The sequence below is a fragment of the Oryza glaberrima genome, chromosome 1 (assembly GCF_000147395.1).
Source record: "Oryza glaberrima chromosome 1, OglaRS2, whole genome shotgun sequence".
NCBI lineage: Eukaryota > Viridiplantae > Streptophyta > Magnoliopsida > Poales > Poaceae > Oryza > Oryza glaberrima.
The window spans coordinates 32,956,865-32,982,284 of NC_068326.1; the positions used below are offsets into that span (position 1 = coordinate 32,956,865).

The 25,420-nt window shown below is 38.7% G+C and overlaps 1 protein-coding gene, 3 long non-coding RNA genes and 1 pseudogene across 8 annotated transcripts; 2 read left to right on the forward strand and 3 right to left on the reverse strand.

Annotated features, from left to right (window-relative positions):
* The first annotated feature begins 1,106 nt into the window (after nt 1-1,106).
* On the forward strand, nt 1,107-4,275 carry LOC127777851 (uncharacterized). Of its 2 annotated transcripts, none has more exons than XR_008018378.1 (5): nt 1,107-1,529; nt 1,617-1,672; nt 1,755-1,864; nt 3,234-3,626; nt 3,748-4,275. It is a non-coding gene; the product is annotated as an uncharacterized LOC127777851 (long non-coding RNA). The 2 variants fall into 2 exon arrangements; XR_008018379.1 differs by having other exon boundaries at nt 3,786-4,275.
* On the reverse strand, nt 1,616-3,406 carry LOC127777862 (uncharacterized). Its single transcript, XR_008018380.1, has 2 exons — nt 3,297-3,406; nt 1,616-1,871 (listed from the first exon to the last, which is right to left on the reverse strand). It is a non-coding gene; the product is annotated as an uncharacterized LOC127777862 (long non-coding RNA).
* A 96-nt stretch (nt 4,276-4,371) lies between the features above and the next one.
* On the reverse strand, nt 4,372-8,513 carry LOC127777836 (uncharacterized). 4 transcript variants are annotated; one of them, XR_008018374.1, is made up of 5 exons: nt 6,893-8,513; nt 6,638-6,753; nt 5,844-5,930; nt 5,685-5,730; nt 4,372-5,501 (listed from the first exon to the last, which is right to left on the reverse strand). It is a non-coding gene; the product is annotated as an uncharacterized LOC127777836 (long non-coding RNA). The 4 variants fall into 4 exon arrangements; XR_008018375.1 differs by having other exon boundaries at nt 5,670-5,730; XR_008018377.1 differs by having other exon boundaries at nt 5,685-5,740.
* Nucleotides 8,514-10,428: 1,915 nt separating this feature from the next.
* LOC127758092 (zinc finger protein ZAT12-like) lies at nt 10,429-11,660 on the reverse strand. Its single transcript, XM_052283724.1, has one exon. The coding sequence runs from the start codon at nt 11,342-11,344 to the stop codon at nt 10,691-10,693; it is 654 nt and encodes a 217-aa protein (XP_052139684.1). The 5' UTR covers nt 11,345-11,660; the 3' UTR covers nt 10,429-10,690.
* A 6,024-nt stretch (nt 11,661-17,684) lies between these two features.
* LOC127762617 (uncharacterized) lies at nt 17,685-20,076 on the forward strand (annotated as a pseudogene).
* The last annotated feature ends 5,344 nt before the right edge of the window (nt 20,077-25,420 follow it).

The window sequence follows — 25,420 nt, forward strand, 5'->3', positions numbered from 1 at the left end:
CTTTTAATGAGTTGTTATGATTTTTTTTCTAATTAAACTTCTTTTATGTTTAATCAAATTTATAGAAGAAATTAACAATATTTTTTGACACAAAACAAGCATATTATCAAAACATGTCAGATGTAAGTTTTAGCAAAATTAATTTCGTGCTGTAGATATTTTTTTTTATAAATTTAGTTAAATTTTAAAATGTTTAACTAAGAAAAAAAAATCAAAACGAGTCAAAATATGAAACAGAAGGAGTACTACAAAGTGGTCGGCAACGGAAAGACCGCGTTTGCATTAGTGCAATTTATTTATCCTCGGTGGAACCAAACGTAAAATCGAACCGGAGTAAGAACCGATATGAAAATGGTACCGGTCTCAAAAACACTAATGGAGCCATCATTTTGCTTATTCGCAAAATAAGCGAAACAATATATTTGCAAACGAAAATTAACTTGTAAATACAAATTATATATATATATATATATATATATATATAATTTAAATTTTTAGCAATCTAAAAATAAAGGCTGAAAAATAAATTCGATAAAAAAACCTCAAAATCAAATTCAAATTTAAAGTTAAAAATTCAAATTTTGACTGATAAGCATAAGCATAAGTGAAAAGATTAGGCCCTGAAAAAGGGACCGGAATGAAGATGTTAGAATTTTTTTCATTTTTAAATTTTTATTTTTTAATATTTACAGAAATATTATATCATCCAAAATATTTACAGGAATGGCCCCTGCCGTCCAAGTGGAGGGCGGCAAGGTGTGCGCATTTTGCACTAAGATCCCTTGCCACCCTCTGCAAGGGCTGCAAGGGGGCAAATGCAAATTTCGCCTTGCCAAAAAATGCATTTTTCTAGTTTTTTTATCAGGTCTACTTCTGTAAATATTTTCGCCGGTACAGTATTTCTGTAAATATTAAAAAAATAAAAATTTAAAAATGAAAAAAAATTCGAAAATGTTATATACCCGTACCATAATAGCGAACCAAAATAGCACTCCTAAACAGGGACCGGATTTGCAGGAGCCCATTGAATGGGCCGTACAACATATAGTGATTTATCAGTGGGCCGTTGCCCAAGCCCAACTAGGCACCGCAGATCCGACGGCCACTAACGCGCATCATCTCACCATCCCCAGCATCCACAGGGGCCGTCGGGGGGTCGGCCGCCCCGGACGGCGCCGCCGCCCACCGCCGATCGCCGTCGTTGGTAGTGGTATGGTGTGGCAGCAGCGGCGGAGATTGGCCTCGTCCTCGCACGCCGGAGTCGCCGAGTTCATCCTGCCGCGGCCCGCGGGCCCTCGCTCGGGTGCTCGGGTCGGGGGAATCCTCTAAACCGTACGGCGTCGTGTCCGCGAGGGCCGCCGTACCAGATGCTGCTCAAGTAGCCCGGCGTGCATCTCGTTAGAGATCTATACGAAGGGGAGGACATGAACAGCTTCCAGCAGAGGCTCGCGGGGAGGTTCAGAGATCCGACCACACCACATTGGTCATCCCTAAGAAAGCGTGGAGGCGTCGAGCTACTAGATTTTCTGGTAATGGCAATTTTATTAGGTCCTTAATTTCTCCGTGTTTCGAGTTCATACATGGAAATGCAAACCATTTTTTTGATGCATTGATAGGGAACAAGAAGTCGATATAATGTCGTCATGCTAACTCCTGGAATCAAAACCAAATGGTGAAATGGAGAATCATAGTCGTTTCCATGTTCATAGTAGCATATTGTCATAACTCATAAATTCTGACAAGTATTTGTGTAGGTCTATATGTTTTATGCTTCAGAGCTGTGGCATGCTCATTGACTTATGGATCTATGGATAACTATTTTAGGTCAGCACCTAGCTGATGCTTCCAGACTGTGCCGAAGAAGGTAATTCCTGTAATTGATTGGCAAATTATCAAGACATCACTGATAATGCATCCAGACAAAATGAAAATCATGAAGCATGTCATTGAAAGAAACATTGTGGATCATGATCGTAGCCATTTTCCAATTGCTGTTCAAATTATAATTAAACTTTTTTTTTGAAAGATCCAGCAAGAGCGCTGGCATTATATTATAAGCAGGAGAAAAATAAATACAAAGTTTATGTACATAGACAAATGGCCACCTCGACGGGTGCCAATAGGAAGGTCTAAATTAAACTCGGATGATAGTTAAGTAGGATACTAGGATTGAACCTCTCCTAACATGTCAATGAAAGAAACATGAACCCAAAACCAATTCATGCATTCTAATTTCGAAATAACACGTAAGCAAATGAGGATCAAGCTTAAAATATATGGATACAACTTTGCCAGACAATATCCATTTGCTAAGGGGCTGTTTGGTTTCCAGGGACTTATTCCAAGTCCCTGTCACATCGGATGTTTAGACACTAATTTAGAGTATTAAACATACACTAATTACAAAACCCATTTCATAACATTGGACTAATTTGCGAGACGAATCTTTTGAGTCTAATTACGCCATAATTTTGACAATGTGATGCTACAGTAAACTTTTGATAATTATGAATTAATTAGGCTTAAAAAATTCGTCTCGCGGATTAGCTCTCATTTATGAAATTAGTTTTTTTTATTAGTCTATGTTTAATACTCTAAATTAGCGCCCAAACATCCGATGTGACATGGACTAAAAAATTTTAGCCCCATCTAAACACCCCCTAAGTTGTTCTGGAATCTGCACCTTTGAATTAGGAGCGTTGCTAAACTATATGTGCTGTTCCATGGCAGCACTGCTGGAGTTATTGATACCGTTTTGTTTCAGTGACCCAATAACACACTTTTGTGTTTCATATCACCAAATTGCAGTTTCTGCAGACCCTAGGACATTATTTGGGGGACAAAGTAGCACTGTAACTAGGATCATGAAGTCAATTTTGTGTTTATCATCAATCTATTGAATTCGTTCAAAAAAAATATAATCAATCTATTGAAACTTTGTAACTGTATGTAAGATAACCTTTCTACTAATATGATGCATTAAATATCTTAGTATAAAACCTAGCTAATTTAACATATTGTGCAAGTATAGTATTATTATATCCTCTGCAAGTATATCCTCTACTGCCTGGGGCTTTGCTTTGCATTTCCCAGATAACAGTAATCAAACACTCACTTGAGCTTTCCAACTAAAGAAATCAAGAAAAGATGCCATGACAAATACTAGTTCACCACAAAAGATACAGTAGTCTCCACAACAAGAGCACTAGTTCTGATTATTACTATTGTAATAGAACAACTGATACATGATGATGAATTCTATCAAGAGAGCTCCGGGGATATAGACACTCCATTACCATCTTCTTGTCGAGATGGAGAAGGAAGACCTGCCAAAGTTGTTTAGTTGCCCTACATGGCCTAGCACCTGCCTAGTGGATACCTTCGCTGCATCGGCCGTTGAGGCATCGTCTTCAACACCACCGGCGAAGCTGAGAAGTAGTGAGAACACTGCATGGGTTGCATGCAGGGCAGCGGTGTCAGGCCATTGTTGGGGGTAGAGAGGAATCCAGAAGAAGGGTCCTCCATGGAAGATGCTGTGCTTGGTTTCATTTATAGAGAGTACATGAAGTTTCTTTCACAAAGTGGAAGCTTAGGTGGTGGAGTGCCTTTTCGCAGACCGAAATGAGGTATCTTCCTTAGCATATTCCTTAGCATGTGGAAACTTCTTTTTCTGTTCTATGCTTTTGATTTGCTTTGGAGTTTTTCAAAGTATATTCCATGCTTTTGTGTGCTTTTTGGGGCCTATAGGTTTATGAACAATAATTTAGATGATGAATACACTCTAGATGTATTGGAGTACCTTGACGAAGCATGGGCTGGAAAGTTGGTTTTGGTGGTGATCACCCGGAGCAGATCTTGCGTCATGGACCTACTTAGCAGGTGCAGTTTGGCTGGTCTTGCATTGTGCCTGTCAGATTAGTGCTGTACTTGATGCATTGTTGTCGTTTATACATGAAACCAAATGAAATACAAGAACCATATGTAGATTGCAGAACAAATTATTTTCCTTCTAAAGAGGGTGAGATCTTAGTAGAACTTTATTGCTTGTGGTGCCCTGCTGTTTGACAATGTAATTGGTGCGAGACACTGGCATATGATCTGGCCTGGGCCTTGTGTATGTTGTTATCAGACTGGACTAGGCCAGGTGGGCCTTATGCCTGCTTTGGTCTTCATGCCAATAAACAGAGGGAGGGCCCAAAATAAGTCCTTTAACAGGACACTGATGTTCATGTTCCAATGTATACTTACGGAGTTGTGGACTTGTGGTTATAACTTATAAGTTGCAAGGGACAGATATTGCCCAATACATTTCATGAGAAAAATCTCGCTATGCTTTTGCATCTTTGCACGCTCATTTGGTGCATACGGAGGATTGGCCTAAGGCTGTAAAATAACAACAATAATAATAAAGCTCAAGGCTTACGAGTTGCTCGAGCTCTTAACGAACCGAGCTCGAGCCTAACCCCAAGCTCGCAAAATTTGTTGAGCTGAGCTGAAAGCATCTAATGAGTCTGGTTATATGGGCTGGTACATTCTAAATTGTTTTTTTTACTACGAAATTATCATCAAATATATGTTATCACGTACTTAAGCCAAGCCCGCCTGAAAGCATAAAGGTGGAATAAGCTTGGCTCAACCTCTAGCATAAGGCAGCCTTACGCTCTGGCTTGCTTGAGCTCGGCTCGTTGACAACCCTAAATTAAGGCGTGTGAACCTCTGTCAACTAATGGTAGGCACATGGTGGTGGTTCTAAAAAAAAAAATCTTCGTTTCAAAAATTCACATTGAAGTTACTAGGTTGGTCACAATCAATTTGATGCAAAGCGGATCAATTACTAAATTAATTTATAATAAGGCTAATTTCCCCATCTAACTCAGATACTATATTACGTTGCAGGCACCGCTAATTAACCCAAAATTAAAAAGAGTAAATTTCACAAAACTAAATATACTTTGACTAAACGATCACAAAACTATGGATTTAAGACATTACTAGTAATCGTGCACGTGCAATGCACGTATTAACAAATATTATATGAATATGAACCATTTTGATAAGCATATCACATTCAAACGATTGGCAATAGACCAAGGCTACATAAACCCAAGAAACATGTTTTTTTTCTTTAAGACATTGTAGTTCTGCTTTTATTTTTATATAGCAAGGACATATTACTATATAAAAAAGAGAAGAATAAACGTTGTTCCGCTTGTCATAGCATGTTGACTGTAGCATCCAGGTGAATCCTTTGGCGTGGCAGCATAAAGATTCATTTTAGTTGTTTATTTTGGCAACTTAAAATTTACATAAAACTTAATCTGAGACGCATCCCATCTAAAGAAAACCAAGAGATAAATCTTTGAGACTAGAATTGATTCATTCACTATATGTAAATCAATCTCTCTTGCAGTGTTTGTGGCAAAAGATGAGCGATGCAATCTTGATCGTTTGACATAGTTTATTCTCTTTCCATCGTTTGTACACGCTTGTTTTTTGGTCTCCTACACATCAAAAGAAGAAAACACAAAAGAGGTAAGCAAATGACAATACATGCTTTACTGAAGATACTGGCAACAGAATGCTATATGAATGCTACTTATTTCAGTTTCATGCAAGAACTACTAATGGAAGGATGTGCATCCAGTAAAAATAAACTCAATGGAGCAGACCATGAACATGATTACATGAATGGAGTCAGAGGTGGAGACACCATCTTTTGCATCCCCTTCACTGTGTAGAACTTGTTATCAGTAATCAAGTTTTAGCTAAAAGGAAGTCAGTATAGATCAAAATCCAAGCAATTGAAATATATCCAATCTGATGCAGAGAAGTGGAGAACCAACCTCGTGCAATCGCTGAGCACTGCTACACACCTATGAATTCCTACTTCAATAGGAAAGACCATAAACATAGTAGAGCTACCTGTTTTCCTTCAATTCAAGAATTTTTGGTTTCATTAATCGAAACAAAAAGAAGAACCGAAAAAATTGCAAGGAGAGGAACTAAAGATTTTCTTTAGTACAAGAGCCTTCATCCTCGGGATGTTGCTTTCAAAATAAAAGATATAGAGCAGTGCAAAGAAATATTTTTCACAGGTTAAATCGCAAACCAAATTTCAGTACAGCCGAAAAAAAATAGATACTCCAATCATGCACAGACATGAAAAAAAACATATTTCAACAATTAGAGCCCATTTCAAAAGAAGCAGTTTCAGTTCTCACAAATATGACATGCAATTTGTTAATCTTAATACTGGTGGGCTGACCATATCAAGGCTAACATGGAAATAAAGCACATCAGTTGAACTTCAGATTCGGTAGTGGTAGAAAATTGGCATATTTAGCCATTTTATTATAGGAGTAGTTTTTTGAGCAGGAAGAAACTTTCACTTCATATAGCAATATATTAGTAACTCCACTTCATGTAGCCAGAAAGTAACAGAGGAGCTTGATGAAATACATGTGCAACGCTGATTAGAAATAGCAGGATGATGCTTGATGATAACTCATCCAGATAATGCAATGCTATATGCAGTGGCTGTTTAATATTTCACTCCATGATTCACATGACTTTTTTGTCAATAAAAGAAGGCAGGTAACAATAATAAGGTAATACTGGGAAGGGTATATCATCTTACTTTACATTTGATAGAACGGACTTAGAGAGTTCTTAATGGCCCATCTGTCACATCTCGTTATCTGTGGACTTCCAAATCAGTTGCAGTTGAACAATATGAAGAAATGAAGTATTTGCCTGCACCATATGAAGTATTCGAGACCAAAGAACAATTCAGCTTTAGTTTACACAAGCAGAGCTTTAAATCACAACATATAGTGCAAAATAGAGTAAATATGAGATAATAATAAGGATTCAAAGAGTAACATGAGTGCACCTCGACCATGCATTTCATCAAACAGTTGGTGTGCTGCCCATGGGCACAACAAGGAACCACCATGATAGCTGATCTGGAAGACATCCTCACCGTAATGGAAGGATACCATCCGCAACATGCAGTAGCTACAGCCGCTGAAGGCCTAGGTGCAAACATGAGGCTTTCCTGCGTGGCTTCAGTGATGGTGACATGGAATTCTACATATCTATCGAACCCAACTTTTAAAACAATCTATGCACTTGTGTAATCACTTGAACACCATGTGGATTAGTTTAATGATAACAAAATGAAACACGATATATAATCTTATGATTATACCTAGCTGTTAAGTTTGTATTCTTATTGGTCCCTGAAAGATAAATTTTCAGCTCCTGCACTTGAATCTTGCATCATTTATATAGGTAAAACAAATTGACAGCTGCATTTATAATTTCATTTAGGATTTATCATGTAAATTCAGGGTGAAAGTGAAACAATACCTCAGAGGTACTGTCATTGTGTGCAAGGATCAAAAACAAAAATGGCCAACTGATAAAATTATGAAATTTGGGATCTGGGGCAATGACTTTTGTTGTTGATTAAGTACCCAGGATATCAATGATTTACATATAGATTGATCTTTTCATTTTGTATAATTTCCAAAGCATAATCAAACATTTTATCAAATTTTTAATTTTTGATATCTATTGGAATTGCATTCTAACATGTATCAATCAAGCAAATTTGCCACAAGTCAAAATCAATGGTGCAATAAACATACCATTTGAGCGCACAGCTATTTCTCTTATGCGCCGAACCAGTCTAGTTATAGAGAAAACACTTTCGTCTCAAGATTTCCTTCCAGATAAAGAATAGAACTGAAATGTTGCAATGGTACAATTTACTTGTGTTTGGGGAGTCAATCAACCAAAGAATTTTAAAAAGGAACTGCACAAAGCTAAAACCTTAAAACATTATTGCCATGTCACTTATATGCAAATTGACAACTGCGAAAGATAGACCAATATATTTAGCTTCTAACTACAAGGGTAATACAGTAGAACAGTGATATAATCACAAATGAGAGGTAGAGTAAATTCAAGTCGATAGATTGACACAAGAGAAAAAGGCATCTGCCAATCCCCACTCATGTAGAGCTAAAGGAATATACCAAACTCTACCCCAAGGAAACCAGTAACAAGCATATCAAGTATAATTATAACAGACGCTTTACTCACCAACAAATCAATTGCAACAGAGCTATGAAGTTGAACCATTGTAACTAAGAATCTAATCCAACATACAAAGCCTGAGGTTGTCACGCTCAAACATCAGGAAATGACCCTTTACTACGTTTACGCGATAGCTCGTCTGCAGAGGCAACAGAGGGCTCACCAAGTCTTGACGTGCTTGAGCGCGAGGCTGCCGGCCTGCCGAGCCGGTCCGGGTAGATGCAGACGCGGTGCCACTGCACGGAGCAGCGTTCAGCGTACTGGTGCGGCTCCTAGCAGTCCAGCGGGCGGCGGTTGTTGCGGATGCCGCCGGTGCCGACTGCCGAGCGAGAACAGTACGACCGTTCTCCCTCTCCGCAGCCGCTTCTGTATCGGCTCCTGCCCCACCTTCCCCACCATTATCGCCTTTGCGATTCCCACCCACCCACCCTCCCACACACACAAAAAAAAAAAAATCCCCAATCAGGCTATCAGCTCCTACCTCCGCGGTTGGAGTCATCCCTCCTCGGGCGTGTAGATGTAGATAACGAAGAAGGCAAGGACACGATGGAGAGGAGGATGATAGGGATGGAAGTTGTCCGGTGGCGTGGAGGTGGGCAGCGGGCGTTCGACTCCGGGGCGTCGAGGGTGAAGACAACTAAACATGGCGCACGACAGGGATGCGCACGATGAAGACGGGGGATGAGTGCGGCGGCGACGGCGGATGGGGAAGATCTCGGCTCCGTGGGGGGTTGGGGAAGACCTCGCCTCCGGTTCAGTGCGCGGTGGCGGCGGCAGCAGAAGGGGACGACCTCGTGGGCAGCGGTGGACTGCGGCGACGACGGCGGATGGGGAAGACCTTGTCTCCGGCGGCGGCGGATGGGGACGACGTCGGCTCCGGCCGCAGCGGATGGGGAAGCTCCGGCGGTGGCTGGGGAAGACCTCGCCTCCGGTTCAGTGCGCGGAAGCGGCGGCGGTAGAGTGCGCAGTGGCGGCGGAAGGGGACGACGATGCGAGGAGCGAGCCGCGCATTGAGAGGGTGATGAGGCGTAATCTTCGCCCGGCCTTCGCGCCTGGAGAAATCGTGCGGTGGAGAAGGCTGGACGGTACAGATTACATCTGATTTACGAATGGACGGTAGGGATGTAAACAATTGATTTGGCACGTAGGATTGGAGGTGGCAACTCATTTTTATATTAATATAGATATCACAAAATTACATATTTAAGGCTAAAGATCACAAAACTATAAATTTAATATTGAAGTTATTGCAAAATACATATTCTAGGATTTAAATACCTAGTACTAACGTTATATTGGATCTATAAATGTTGTAGATCTGGGATATGTACTAAACCTGTCATTTTTGTAATTTTTTTCCTAATTAATTTTTATTTTTATGATACTTCATTCTAAATATGTAGTTTTATGAGAAATTTTGCGCTAAATATATAATTTTGTGATATAAGACCTTAATATATGTAGTTTTTTGGGATAGTTTGGTAAAAGTATGTGTAGTTTTGTGAAATTTACTTAATTAAAAATGGCGACTAAGAACGAACAATTCACTCACACTTTACCATTCTAATTTCTAACTATAAAATTAATTTATTTTAGTTTACTTGGAATTGAGTTATTGTACAAATTGATTGCTCATTTCTACTTTCAGTTTCGAATTTCGTTATTTTTTTTAAATAGAGATGAGTTTTTATACAAATATAATTTTTGATATGCTTTCAATTTTATTTGGAATATCAGTTATCACATATTTTAAACTTACTTGGACAATTCTTTTTATTGTGGATTAATTAACCGTGAAAGTTTGATCCCACAAAAGTTGATGAATGATGAATGAGCATATATACCCTTTTTCTGTCTAGAAAAATATCGGATTAGTGTGTTGAATTTCAAAGGAGTGAAAGGGTTTGATAGCTCGATATTAGCAGTACGTAGAAATATCAATGATTAAAAAAATAATTTAGGGGTAGATCTTTATATATGTAGCCAACGCTGAAAAATATATGAGTATGACAAGAACCCCAAAATCAACTTCTAAATTAAATTTTAAAATTTAAATTTTGGTTGTATAGCTAATAAGTCAAGAAACAAATGGTATAAATTGACAGATACTCTCTCTACCCCTAAAAAATCAGTAGTACCATATGCGACACATTGTCACAATATGTCTAGTTAAACATGCATGTTATGATCTCACAAAGGTAATCGCCTCTAAAAGTAATAAAACAATGTTCGATCTACAACTCACGGGCAACTCAATTACACATTGTCAGAGTTGAATCGAGGTTGTCGTGTTACAACTGACGTCAGAAATATGCAACGGAGGAATGACAAGAAAAAACCATACCACTAACTTTCATGAATTTATTGTTATTTACAACAAAAATACAAGAGTTCATCTCTGAGTTCATTCTCAACTACCCTGGCATATTATAAAACCCCCCAAAATTACATCAATTCTACGAAATGTTAAAATGTAAATAAAGAAAGGTAAAGATCAAAAGGAAAAATCAGCGGTGTATATTTTATCAAGAAACAAAGGAATAATCGGCAGCAGCTATCATGCAATAATATGTGCAGTTTGAACGGCTCAAAGGAAACAATCCAACATGGCGAGCGCCTTGTGTACGCCCTGCCCGCCGGCGCCGAGACCCACCACGTTCCGGCACTTTGCGCGGTTCTCCGACGGCGTCAGGTTCAAGTCCAGGCAGACACCGCCGCCGTCGCAGGCCTTCACGGCCGCCGCCTTGCCTACGTCGCCGTTCTTCGTCGTCGTCGTCGTCGTTGTCGCCGCCGCCTCGGCCTCCGCGCGGTGCCGACGCATGTGCCCGCCGAGCGCCTGCCCGATGGGGAACTCGAGCCCGCAGACGGGGCACTCGTGCACCCTCGGCTTCGCCGGCTGCGGCCGCGGCGGCGTCGGCTGCCTCCCGAGGCATAGCCCCGCGTCGTCGGCGCCGGCGCCGGCGCCGAGCGCGTGCTGCTGCTGCTGCCTCGGCCGCTTGTGGCTGGCGCGGTGGCCCCCGAGCGCCTGGAACGTCGGGAACTGCCGGTTGCACGTCTTGCACTCGAACACGCGGTCGTGCGCGCCGCCGCGCACCACCACCGGCTGCGCGCCGGCGGCGAAGCCGCCGCCGCCCAGCAGGCCGTGCTGGCTCTGCTGCGCGAGGAGCATCAGCACGCGGGCCGTGTCCACGCTGCCGACGAACTCCTGCATGTCCCACATGCTCCTGCTCCTCTTGCTCATGGCTATAGCTAGCTTAATTAGCCACGTAATTAATTAACCCAGCTGATCACTAACGTCGCCGATCGAAATCTGTATATCCGCTGCACTGTGCAACAATACTTGCACATATGCTGCGCGTATGACTATATATATAGAGAGAGTTAGAAAGACCAAATGGCAGCAAAGCTGAAACTTGTGGTTTGGTGCACACGTAGGAAATGGATCGAGCTAGCACGACGAACAACGGCCCGGCTTGCTTCTAGATGTGGATGTGTGTGTACTTTTCTAACCATTTGACCACGAGAGAGCATGATCAGATTAATTAGTTCCTCCCGTAGTAGTAGTACATGGGACGAACACCTTGTTTTAGTACAAGTAGCTAGCTAGCTTTAGTCAACATGTGTGTGCACTGTGCATATCTGTGGTGGTGACGGGCTATGTCTTGTTGTCTTCTAGAGTGGCTGCAGCAGCAGCGCCAAGTTGCCTCCAACCACTCGGATGGATAGCGAGAGAGCGAGCTCGCGGCGCCGGAGGCGGTTGCGAGTGACGTGCGCGGCGCGCGGCCGGGGTAGCGTTCTGGCTCGGGCAATTCGCCATGTTTTCTTGCCTCAGCGCGCGACGTCGCGTGCGGGTGTGGCCTGCTCACCGGCCGGTCGTTCAATCCCAAGCCTGCACACTGAAGCTGCAGAGCACGGGTTTCACACACGTACCTCAAGCTGCTGACGACGACGCATATACTACATGCTACGGCCGTTCCATTCATTGGACCGGCTGGCAGAATCTATTATATTATTAAAAGAATAGGAAAAGAAGTCTCCACATTCGCTCTCATGGTCTAGAAATTCTCACATTAATCATAGAAAAAGAAAAAACAGAGTCTATATAGAAATACAATTTAGAAATAGCTGAAATTCGAAATTAAAAAATAAGAAATATTAGAAGAGAAGACTAGAGTCCATATAGAAATACAATTTAGAAATAGTTAAAATTCGGAATTAAAAAATAAGAAATATTAGAAGAGGAAACTAGAGTCCATATAGAAATACAATTTAGAAATAGTTAAAATTCGGAATTAAAAAATAAGGAATATTAGAAGAGGAGATTAGAGTCCATATAGAAATACATATTAGAAATAGTTAAAATTCGGAATTAAAAAATAAGGAATATTAGAAGAGGAGATTAGAGTCCATATAGAAATACAATTAGGAAATAACTGAAATTCGGAATTAAAAATAAGGAATATTAGAAGTAGAGTATAGAGTCCATATAGAAATACAATTAGGAAATAATAGAAATTCGGAATTAAAAATAAGGAATATTAGAAGTAGAGTATAGAGCCCATATAGAAATACAATTAAGAAAAAAATAGAAATTCGGAATTAAAAAAATAAAGAATATTATAAGTAGAGTATAGAGTCCATATAGGAATTTAAAACTAACTAAAATTCGGAATAAACATAATAAAATTAAAGGTAGAGTTTTGAGTCTGTATAAAAATACAATTTACAAATAACTAAAATTCAAAATTAAGAAAAACACGGGAAGAAGAGTTTAAAGTCAACATAGGAATACAATTTAGAAGTAACTGAAATTCGAAATTAAAAATTAAAGAATATTGAAAGATGAGTTTAGAGTCCATATAAAAATACAATTTAAAATAATAAAAATTCAGAAATAAAAATAAATAATATTGGAAGAAGAGCCTAGAGTCTATATAGAAATACAATTTACAGAAAATTCAGAATATAATTTACAAATAACTAAAATTTGATATTAAAAATAATTAATAACTAACACGTATATAAAATACAATATGAATATTACACATTTGTAGTTTCGTAAAGTTATTACAAAATTCAAAATTATGATGTTATTTTAATATATTTGAATAATATAATGAGAAAACATATATGCTATTATATGAGAGAAAATATAATGATGCTAGCCGCGCAATCTGCGCGGGCCACCATGCTGATTGTATTAAAACGTTTAACCAAGATGTTCTGTACGAACAAAATGTGATCGAACACGAGCTGAATCCAGAGAGAGCTTTAAAAAACTAGTGCAGTACTGTACTAGTGTGTTCGGTTGGGACTGCATAAGGTACTCGTGGTTAGCTAGTTATAGCTGTTTGACACGGCAATGTTCATGCCTTCATTCACCCACAAATTTCTTGACTGGAATAGTGGAATGCATGGTCTTTATTTTTACTTTCTGATGAGCACTTCATCTGGATTAACCTTGTATGAATAATCAGCTTGACAGCTTTGCAGTAGCTGAGTCAAATGCCAATCCGTGTTAATTAGCTCACGTTCTGAGCTTTACCGAGGAATTCAAACTTACATGTTTAAACTTTTGGAACTTGCGAAGATTATTATTGTGGTGGGCACACCTAACTTCAGATGCAACTCCGCAATTACGCTTGTAACAGAATTCAGAATTGAGAAAGAAGAGAGAAAGATGAGTTTGGTGATGCAGTCCAGGTCTTGGCGGCAAATTAAACGATTTGACCGGTTATCAGTGGGGCGAAATGGCTAGGTGTGTGCATTTTGTTTGGCTGACTGGGCCCATCCAATATTCCAATGATTCAGTTAATGCCTTTCTCTGCACACTACTTAACGCATTCTACGCTTTTAATTGTTGCACCGCCTGTTCATAGGTGAGAACAGCAGATGCCACTACGAGAACATGTCTTCAATGCAACTACTCCCCCGTCACAAACTACTAATTGCCAATAGTCAAATTAAGTTTTGATAGTTTGACTAAAAGATTTCCAAAATTATAAGAAATCATAGTGCCTAAACTTGATAAATAGTAGTAGAAGGGATCAGCTGAACTAGATGAACTCCCAAGATCGGTCAAATGGTCAACACACACGCATGTCTTAGGCTGGTAGCCTGGGGCGTTCTCTCTCTCAAAAAAAAAAAAAAAAGAGAGAAGGTATTGAGCTGAACCTCAAAAGCTAATTTTTGCAGCACATATAGATATAGAACGACCACTATCATGCATGACTCATGCGTGCAAAGAGTCCTAGTTACACCTACCATTTGTTCCTGAATCCTGCATATTTTGTCAACACAAACATCACGAGTAGTGAGTACCATGTTCTAACCAAGAACCAAATCTTGGACTCCGACTGACTGACTCACCAGTCACCACAGCAACACACACATCAATGTGCGGCACGATTTCACGAAACGTGTTCTTTGAATTTTCTTGCAGCAGTTGTACATAGAGCACTAATAAATTAGCTTCTTTTAAACAACTCTAATTAGGCAAGTGCCGAAGAGATAAGTGTTAACGTACATGCTAGGTCATGCTTGCATAAGTTGTATTCCGTTTTTATAATATAAAAAATATAACGTCTTCCATGTTTCATCGTTCGTCTTTTTAAAAAAAGGTAAATATGTCAAAATATAAGTCACACTTATTTAAAGTACATTTAATACTACGCCCGTCCCAATTTATGTACAACTGTGGGTTTTCGTGTCCAACGTTTGATCGTCTTTCTTGTTTTAAAAATTTATGAAAAAATTTAAAAAAATAGTCTCACATGAAGTACTATACATGTTTTATCATCTAATAACAATAAAAATACTAATCATATTTTTTTAAAATAATATGGACGGTTAAACGTTGAACATAAACAGTATAAAATTATAGTCTTTCTGGGATAGAGGTAGTAATAAAATACTACCTCCGTGCAAATAAGTGCAGTTATGGGTATTCGTGTCCAACGTTTGACCGTTCGTCTTATTTGAAAAATTTATGATTTTTTTAAAAATAGTGACACATAAAGTACTATTCATGTTTTATCATCTACTAACAATAAAATAACTAATTATAAAAAGTTTTCAAATAAGTTGAACGGTCAATATTGGACATAAACAATACAAAAGTGCACTTATTATGGGATGGAGGGAGTAAATCATAACAAAATAAACAACAATCTCTGTGTCACACTATTATTCATATTTAATAATATTATTACTATATTTATATAGCTGCACGATCATCTGAGTGCCAAAGGTCAACTCGGCATATTTAATATCGGACGACTTCTGTGATAGTGGCTCAGGTGTCTGGAATGGTTGTCTTTCCAAGGTCTAGTTGCTTCTAGCTGATGGAATTTGCAAATTTGTCTAAGAAAATTAGGTCACAATGTTGTACAGATTTTGCTCTAGAAGTATACGACTGGACTGACTGCATGGTAATTCTCTATGAGCAACTCAGCATGATGGTTACGCTCGCGGCTAATCATCATTGTGGAAAAAGAAACGCCGAACTTAATTAATATGCATTTTCTCATCTAGTATACCCGATTGGAACGTACGATGCGAAAAATAGAGAAATCGATTTTGCACGATTCAAATCATATAGGGTAGTTCCGACGTCATTTGGAATTAATTAGTGGGCGACCCCAACATTAATGTTTTTCTTTTTAAGTCCCTAGCCATGGCTTGTCCTTTAGGGCGGTCCCAACTCATGATATCCATAAGCAGTGTCTATGATACCATTTCAATAAGACATCACAACAGAAACTACACTTTACAACCCATAATTTCTTAAAGTGGGCCATTAATAAATACATCATCTCTCTTCTCTACCAATAATATTTATTCTTCATCTATTATGAAGACATTATTTTCTCCCAATGCAAAACTTGATAGCATTGAAGCTATGTCATGCATGAGACCCAGTTTCTTCCTCTCTTTACTCTCTCTCTTAATTAATATTTAATTAATATAGTGTCATATAGGCTAAAAGTCCTATATGGCAATGTAGTTAATGCCATACATACCATCCTAGGTGGAGGGTTAGGACTGCCCTTAATAGTAATGACAAAATATGAAAAGCTAAGACTATTTTTTGTGGGTTATTACTTATTACTAGCGTACCGTTTAACTATACCGTACAGCGTTTTCTAGTCTTTACATATGTTTTTTCACTGTGCTGATGAAGAGCGCGGACTGCATTTGTAACATACCCGAAATTCTAGGACTTAAAATTTCTTGTCAAAATAGTTAGAGGTTAACTTCTCCAATTTTTGAGAGCAAAAAATTTCCGTTTTAGTTTAGGTGATGACCAACTTAAACTATTGCATGATTAAAATTTGAGAACAAAATAAAACCTTTTCATTTCCAACATTAGACTAGAAATGTCATCAAGCTTTTGAGCATACATGTGCATAATGCATGCCTAGGCTCGAGTCCCTTGTGCATTTGGATTTTGGTCTCGCTTTTCATAATAGGTCTCATGAGCATAAACTAAAAGGGTTAAAATTACTAAACAAACCTATAGTTAATCTTGGGTGATAACATATGGACTTAATATTAAACTCAAATGTCATCTTCTTAGCCCAAAAGAAGTTTAATGTAATCCCTGTAACAATATTAGGTGCAATTATGAAGTGGAAACACATATACAAAGTAAAGTAATCCTAATTCTCTAAAATATTATGTGCAAGTTAAAAACCATGGAAAAAAAATTAGATAGACAATGTTTAGCACAAGCAATTCACTATAATATTGGTACAAGTTAATAACTAAGTTTAATACCACAAATTAATCAGTCAAAGCAGAAAACTAAAAGGAATCAAATTAAATTTTAATTGGCTAAAGCCATACTTCATCCAAAAGTACATTTAACTGCTCATAAGTGAACATGGAAAATAATTTATTCAAATACTAGATTATTTATCATGCCTAAATATAATTTTTCTAGAATTTTCCTCCTCTGTTTAAGCCTCCTAAAAATTCAATCTAGCTTTCTAATAGCCCGTCTTTGTTTAATTTCTATGAGCAGTCTACCCATTATTTTTAAGTGCAATCAAAGAAAATGGAATCTAGATATAAACATCTACCACCAGTAAAATCTACACTAATTCTTCTGGTCCACATATTAAGATATTGAGTTGCAAACTTAGGGGGAAGAAATAATTCCAAAAATTATCCAAAAACTAAGTCTACCCAAACTCCTACCCATACCTCTCTTCCTAGCCTAGCTTCCATCGACTTGGCCCCACCTAGCAGCCTCTCCAGCTCGCCCTTCCTCTGTCCCTCATCCTCAGCCGACCAAGAAACACAGAGAGCGAGAGATCGAGAGCCGACCGAGTCCTGGACGCGTCGACGCGTGGTGACGACGTGTCGACGCCTTCAAGTCACTGAGTCATGCCTCCATCTCCTCCAGACCGAGTTGCCCAACTCCACATATCACTCTGGAGCTGAAGAAGCCGAGGGAGTGGTCCTCAGCCTCTCCGTCATCCTCAACCTCGCCGCTGGTCGTAGTGACGACGACCTTCGCCATCTCCGTTTGAGTCAAGGTCACCTCCATCTCTTTCGCGTTCCCATCTCTCCACACAATGCCGAGCATTTCCTCTTTTGACCTAAACCCCTCTCGTGCAGTGCATCGCCGGGAACGCAAGCCACGCCACAACGCCCTGGAGCACGCACCGGAGCGCCGCCGCTTCAACCATCGTTGTTGTCCAGCCATTCTCGACCACCTCGGAGCAAGCCACTGCGCCATCGTCATCGCCTCATCCTCCTTTTCAATACGCCTCAAGAACCCCAGCCGGAGATGTGAAGGACTTGGAGAACGCATCTTTTCTTCACCGGCGCCGATCTAGAATCGCCTCCGCCGTCATCATCGATTACCGCTGCCTCGGTGAGCCATTGTTCGATTCCTTGCGCATACACCATCTCCTTGACCTCACAACCCTCGTGCATGCTTGCTTGAAGCAGCTCATTGTCCCGTTCGAGCCGTCGTCGTTCACCCGAGGAGGAGCGCCGTCACCGAGCCGTTCCACAAGTCACCGCTGCCGCCAAGACCTCGACAACCCTAGCTCGACCCACGGTGAGCATCCTGAAGGCTAGAAGACCACATGCATGCATCCTTTTCGTTCGGAATCGACTTCCATGCACACATGCACTTTCACCCCAAGAACCATCGCCGCTCACACTCGCCATTGGCGCTACTCCGATGTCCTCTAACCAAGAAAACTAGAGGAATGGAATCGCAAGAGCTTGCTCTTCATTTTATCTCTTGACCTCAACCTCAAACGAGCCACCGTTTGCCGCCGGCGAGCTCGAGATCGAGCTCAGCCATGGCTAGCTCTGCTCTGTCTAGAGCAGAGGGATGACTTCCGTGAATTAGATTAAGTGCAGGGATCCATTTACAATTGTAGAAACACACTGACATATGGGCCTAGGACTGCGGGTTGATTCCTAGAAACCTCAAGGGCCTTTGTGCATATTGGTCCCTCACAGCCATGTGGACCCCATCCTTTAAAATCTGAAGAATAATTAAGAAAATGCCCAAACAAATATATGTTTAGCAGAAAAATGCACAAAGTTGTAAAATCTATATAAAATCAAATATAGCTCATTTTAAAGTGATTACAGTTTCTGTAGATTCTTGAAGTTATGAACTTTATTCCAGGAATATAAAACTTGACACTCACTGTACAAATAATGTCTCTAAAATTTATCTAAGATAGGTCATACATAAAACATGTACAAACTTATAAAATACATAGAAATTTCATCTCAACTCATTTTGAAACAAACTCAAAAACTGCAGATTCATCATCATGCACTCTCTGATTAGGTGAAATAAAAGTAATTACTTACTTTGCATCAAATTCCTCTAAAACTATTATATCTAAAATGATTAGTTTTAGATAAGCTAAACTTTAGAAATTCATGTAGAACCCAATTTAGCTTCAATTTGAATAAACTTAAGTTCTGTAGGATCACCAAAACATGTATTTCCATGTTATGAAATAAGATTATATACTTACTGTGTAGTAAAAGTCTCTAAATATTCATATAAGGATTTACTAACATAGAGCAGCCTTTAATTTGTAAAACTTGTAGAAAATTCATTTTTAGTCCAAATGAAATGAACAAAGTTTTCATAGAACCAGCAAATAGTTATCTTCAACATAGTAAAATAAAATTTGGCACCTTTTGTAGAGAACATAGATCAAAACCTTAACTTAGTGAAATAAGAATTTAAACACATAGTGTTGTTTAAGTAATACATAAACATGTATAAGTATATATACACTTTAGGTCTAATTAAACCTAAATAAAAACTTGATTGACCAGTGAAGCCATAGTTCCATCCTCATCCACTAAAACTTAGAAGAACTTAGCTCATATGACAATTTCTAGGTTAATATAATATATTGCTAGTTTAGATTAGAGCATCTCTAGTTTATAAAATATGAACCATAGTAGTAAAGACCATAAACATGTGAAATAAAAATGTTTTAGTTAACCAAATTATTCCTTTTATTCAACTTAAACAGGAAGTAGCATGTTCTGAACCTATAACTCAAAAGTCATGAACATATAAAACACTATATGCCTAAAACACGTTGTAACTTGTAAAATCTATAAGAAAATCATTATAACTCCAAAAATTGTGAAACCAAATGTGTTAGTCTTAGAAAACACATCTCCACACCCCTGTGAAGTCTAATATAATAAAAATCACTTTACAAAAGTATTTTATAACACTACCTAAGACTATACTACTATAAACCGATAAAACTTCTAAAATTCATAACTCCTAAATGGAATAAAATAAAATAGGAATTATTTCACCTAAATTCATTTTAGATCAGTACCAACCCACTGTGCATAAATCATGCATTTTAGAGCATTTTGGATTTTCAGCTCTTTCGGTGTTTAATTGCATATCGTGTCCTTTATCTAGATGATTGCATAATCGGTGAAGAAGTGGATTAGGTGCTAACATTTATCTGATCAAGGCAAGTTTTCTCCTCCCATCCTTTGAACGCATTGAATCCCATGATTTGAGGAATGAAAATGTTTGTTTGCAAAGTTGCATGTGAACTTAAACTATATTGGTATTTAAAATTGGGTTAAGGTAGTTATGACCTATTTGCTGCATTCCCTACCTTGAATAATTGAGCCTCTTGTAGCTTGAACCCCTAGAAATGGTTACAGTACACTCTTTGTGCTCAAATGGGTTTATATATGCTCTATGTGCAACTACTTGCTTAGCCATGCTTAGAAATATGCAAATGCTCATTCCATCTATAATTAAAATGTGATTTTCATATGTAAACCTTTGCTGGAATAAAATGAATATGATGGGTATTTGCGAACTAAAATATGTAAAATGTGATTTTATACTTGGACGGCAAGTGGTGTGCATATGGTGTTAGTTGCATACCGATAGGGGGAGTGTTTGCCCAAGTCCATAAGGGCCAAACTTGTGTCACCCATTTAAAGTTATTCGTACATCCACATGTGCTATTATGGGATCGCCTAAGCTGATTAATCTATTTAGGACTAGCCTTGCATTCTGGTAGGCCGGTGTGTATGAGTTCGTATAATTCAGAGGAGCTTCCTATTTACCCCGACGTGGTAGTTTAGGTGACTAAGCGTGTCCAATACAATGGTATTGTGCCACGTGGTGGGTTCCCGTCATGTCCGCCACCACGGCGTTAAGTTTAAGGTGTGGGCTCGCCACTTAACGGTTCTAGGTATATTCCAAGTATGCCTAGGATGGAGGAACACGTATCGTGCTGGTGCAAGGCTAGGCTCTAAGTAGTGTAAAGGCTTCGTTATGGCCTCTAGATCACATTCAACATGAAGAGTGTGGTGGAGTCTTGCAAACTCAAAACAAACTAGAGAGTTCATATCATGTGGGTAAAGCTGTACAAACTCTGCAGAGTTCTTTAAACTAATCGATTAGCCATGCTCACGGTCATGAGCGCTTTGGTGATGTGTCATGAGTATAGACTATGTTTTAAAAATGTGATCATGTGACATTGGTTTGAAATTGATAAATGTGTTGAGTTGTGTGTGTGGTGATACATTACGACTTATTGTTAAGTATGGCAATAAGAGATTGATTATGATGGAATTATGAAGAAGTTAATAATGAAACTTAAAACTTGTCTTTGTTAATTGAAGCATCAACTCCTTTACAAAACAATTGTGAAACAAAACTTGCTTTATGTTGAAATTGAACTACATATTTCCTTCCTTTGAATATATGCCTTACATGTAGTATGGTAGGATTGACTTGTGCTTGCCAGTACAGTAACTTGTTTAATGTACTGACTCTTGCTGTTGATATAACCTTTTGTTTGCAGGTTTAGACTTAATCTTTGAGTGATGCGGGTTTCGATTGCTTCTTCTAGGATGAAAACTTAATGGGGTAAACCCTTAGTCGGTGTGCTTGTGATTGGGTAGTCAAGCTTCCGCTGTTCTTTAATAAGTCTATTTGGCCGGTCGGCCTATGTAATTATTAAGTTGTTGTAAGTCTTAAGTTTCTTTCATCTTAGTTGTGTTTGCTATGTATAATCATGCTTAAGATGAAAGTGTTAATCTAGTGCACATCCTGGGAACTAGATTTACATGAGTATGAGTTAGGAATATTTGAGAGGTTGTAGATCTTTAGCCATTTTTGTCAAGTCTCCTGAATGTGTAACACATCTGGTCGCCGCCTTCGAGTGGTTTGACGGGTACATATCAGGCTGAAGTTGACTGGCAGGCTAAGGGCTCAGCAATGTCTCCAATATTTCTCTCTCGAGGCGTTGGATGTTTCATTATGCTTGTTTGATGACTTGAATTATTCACTTCATCTCTCAAATATAATGAAGGTCCGAAGAGCCTACGACAGCATTTATTATAAGCACAAGAAAAACATTGGTGTTAAAAAAAATGTCGATCAGATTTTTTCAGGTTTAGCTCATCTATATTAATGCCAGTAAAGACTTCTAGTGTAAAATATATAAGTTGTAACATTTATTAGCGCTAAAAAAATTACGAATAAAAATTTATCAGAAATATTACAAAATGGTATACCGTTCCAACGAAATAGATGACGTCATGATGCCGTCAATATGATACCTAGATATCGGATCTGGTACATACGAGATATCATATATATCTAATACCGGAGGTACTAGATCCGATATCTATGATATCATACTGATACTATCATGATACCTAGTTATCAGATCTAGTACATACGAGATATCATATTTGATACCGGAGGTAACATATTCGGTACCTACAATATCATGTTGATGTTAGCACACATTAGCATTCTGTTAGAACATGTATATCGTTCTGTAGTTCCCTCAACTTTTATACATGTGTTTTTAGTGACTCAAGCAAAGGTTGAAAAATAAATTATGATAAAAGAACATTAAAATTAACTTTAAATTCACATTTTAGTTGTGGCTGATAAGCTGACGAATAAACGATGGTAGTTTATACTTTATAGTAGCATGTGCTTGCAACTTTTCGTTAGGAATTCTACCAATATATTATATCCTCTATTTCTTAAAACAACTGAAATGGCTAAAAATGTGTTTCCCATTTTAGAATTTTCATCGATCAAGCAAATGTTGAAAAATAAATTATGATAAAAGAACATCAAAATTAACTTTAAATTCACATTTTAGTTGTGGTTGATAAGCTGAAGAATAAACGATGGTAGTTTATAGTTGCATGTGTTTGCAACTTTTCGTTAGGAATTCTACCAATATATTATATCCTCTATTTCTTAAAACAACTGAAATGGCTAAAAATGTGTTTCCCATTTTAGAATTTTCATCGAAATTCTAACATTTGAAATATTGTATCTATATATTCCAGGCACTTAATTTCGCGGTCCAAAACACACCGCATAATATAATTATTTTTTTCACCGGATGCATAATATAATTATTGCACTTTTGACTTTTATGTCATATGATTGTTTTCTTTTAGCCCGTAGCAACGCACATACATTCCGGTAGTCTTCTCAACAACAGTAAAATACCTGTTTTTTCGTGTATAACTAGAATTCTTTGTAATCTTGGTGGCGTGCAGGCATTTATAAATCCGTATCTGCTGTACTCGAATGAATTAATTAGGCGGGACTTTCGCTCTCTTCGCAAAAAGGTTCTCTGCGACATGCCCTGAACATCGATGTACACAGTACACTGCGTTCCAATGCGTACGAACACCTGTTGCAAATGGCAATAATACTGGCTCCACACGGTGATCCACTCTAACGTGAAACAATACTTCAATCTCAGAACATGGGAAGTCAACAAATGCAGATGGAATGTACGCGCCATATGATGTGGACTTTGGAATTGGTATGGAATTCATCCGATGCAACTTGGATCCAACAAGCACTCAACTCGGTTAATTACCAACGGGATATCAGAATATGCATGCAGATGATGGCTAATCACCAGCAATGGACGCATGGTTCATTGTATCAGGGTGACGACTCCTAAATCCGGCAAGTCAAAAAAATATAATAGTAACTACTTGAACTACATATGCATAATTGCAGGTATGCATGTCTCTCTTCCATGTTTTGATGTTTAATCTGCATTTGCTTTGCTGTTTCACTGAGTCAATGAAAGAATGTGTCTCTGTCAGGATCTGTAATTAATTGGTATCAACTGAAGGTTCATCCAGAAGAAATCAAATGAGGATTTGTGCGAATGCGATTGCATCATAGATGACATAGCAGTACCAAGGTCAGAGTTTATTTTTATGCCTTTTCATATCTAGGCGCACACCATGCCAATTCATGATTTCTTACTTAGTACATTGCACCTTGCATCATCACGTTGATGATATGTTAATGGTTAGCAACGAACATATCTATTCTAGGCATGGTTGTATCTAGTAAACGATTATTGTTTTCTATCTTGCTATATAAATACAGGAAACCAAATTTGCAGAAACTGAAGGTTCACCAGGTTTTGGCAATGCGTCGTGGATGACATGAAACCAGTTACAGCTGCAGTTTCAGTTATGTCAAAGATGCTTCATTTATATTAGTGTTTCTTGAATTGTGAGCCATATACTTTTTCTCCTTGCTAATCTTGTGTGGATATGAAACACCGGAACTTCTCTGCGCCTACTTGTTTATATCTTTCGTGAGAAAAACCATTTGCCTGAATTTTCAGAGAGAAGCTTGTTTGCTGCAACTACTCGATTCCAACCCAAAGTACAGGCTGTGGAAGCAGAACACCATCGTCCTTGTCTTACTTTTCCTTGAACTCATCCTCAAGCCAGCCAACTTCCCAGTATTTTCAGGTTTTCAAAGAGCAATTCGAGACGAAATAAATTTCACACTTAATTTTCGTTATACTACTGTTCTTAACCGATTAACATGTGCACAAGTCGAACCTGAACTAGCCCGTTTCCTTCTACTACTTTTCAGTAGAAAATACCCTTGAACCCCTTTTGTTTCAGACCAGGATGTGCCCAGGTCAAGAGAAAAAACTTAACTACCCAGCTGTTGCTGTGTCTGCAACTCTGAATGCAATCAAGACATCAAGATCAGAAGATACCGTGCTGCTTTTGAAGGTGATTTACTGAGTTCTGACTTGATTAGCAGTCGACTACGTACTGACTTAGCTATCCAGTGGGAAGGAAGTCAACACACGGGAAGGACTAGTAGTAGTGACCTCGCCACTGATCCAATTTGCAGCTTCTTTTTTTCAGAGTTATTCGGTTTACTTGCCGGAGTAGACGACTTTAGGAAGCTAGCTTGTGCAGTACTTCTCAAGTTGTCGCTGAAAAGCCTTACCTGGAAAGAGAGAAGATGAGATAACAAGTTGCTTCTGAGATTGAAGTCTTGTTTCAGGTTAGCTAAGAGTGCTGATTAAGTGTGTAAGGTTGACAGCTCTCTTCAACCAAGCTGAGTTTCCAGAAAAAGAACCCAATGAGGCAAGGATCTATGGACCATTTGAAACTTGGCAGGACATTTTGCAAGTATAGCACATGCCCTAATATTTTTGTATCTGATCTATTTATTAATTTTAGATAGAGAAAGGACCAAGGATATGCTAAGAGAAAATGTTGGGGCTGTTTGGTTATTTGCCAAATTCAACCCTACCAAAAAGGTTGGCTCTGCCAGAACATTTGCCACTTGTTTGGTTTGCTACCACAAATTTGGCGATACCTTTTTTTTTTCCGTTACTAGTCTAACTAATCTTGCCAGCAATCCAAGCAATCATCTTTGCCAAAAAATAATTTGCAATAGCCAAATCTTGCCAATGGTTGCCATTGTAAAAATGTTAGCAATACTAACAATGGA

Excerpts from the sequence above, each read along its gene's own strand:
- LOC127758092 (XM_052283724.1), bottom strand. The coding sequence starts at position 11,344 with ATGAGCAAGAGGAGCAGGAGCATGTGGGACATGCAGGAGTTCGTCGGC.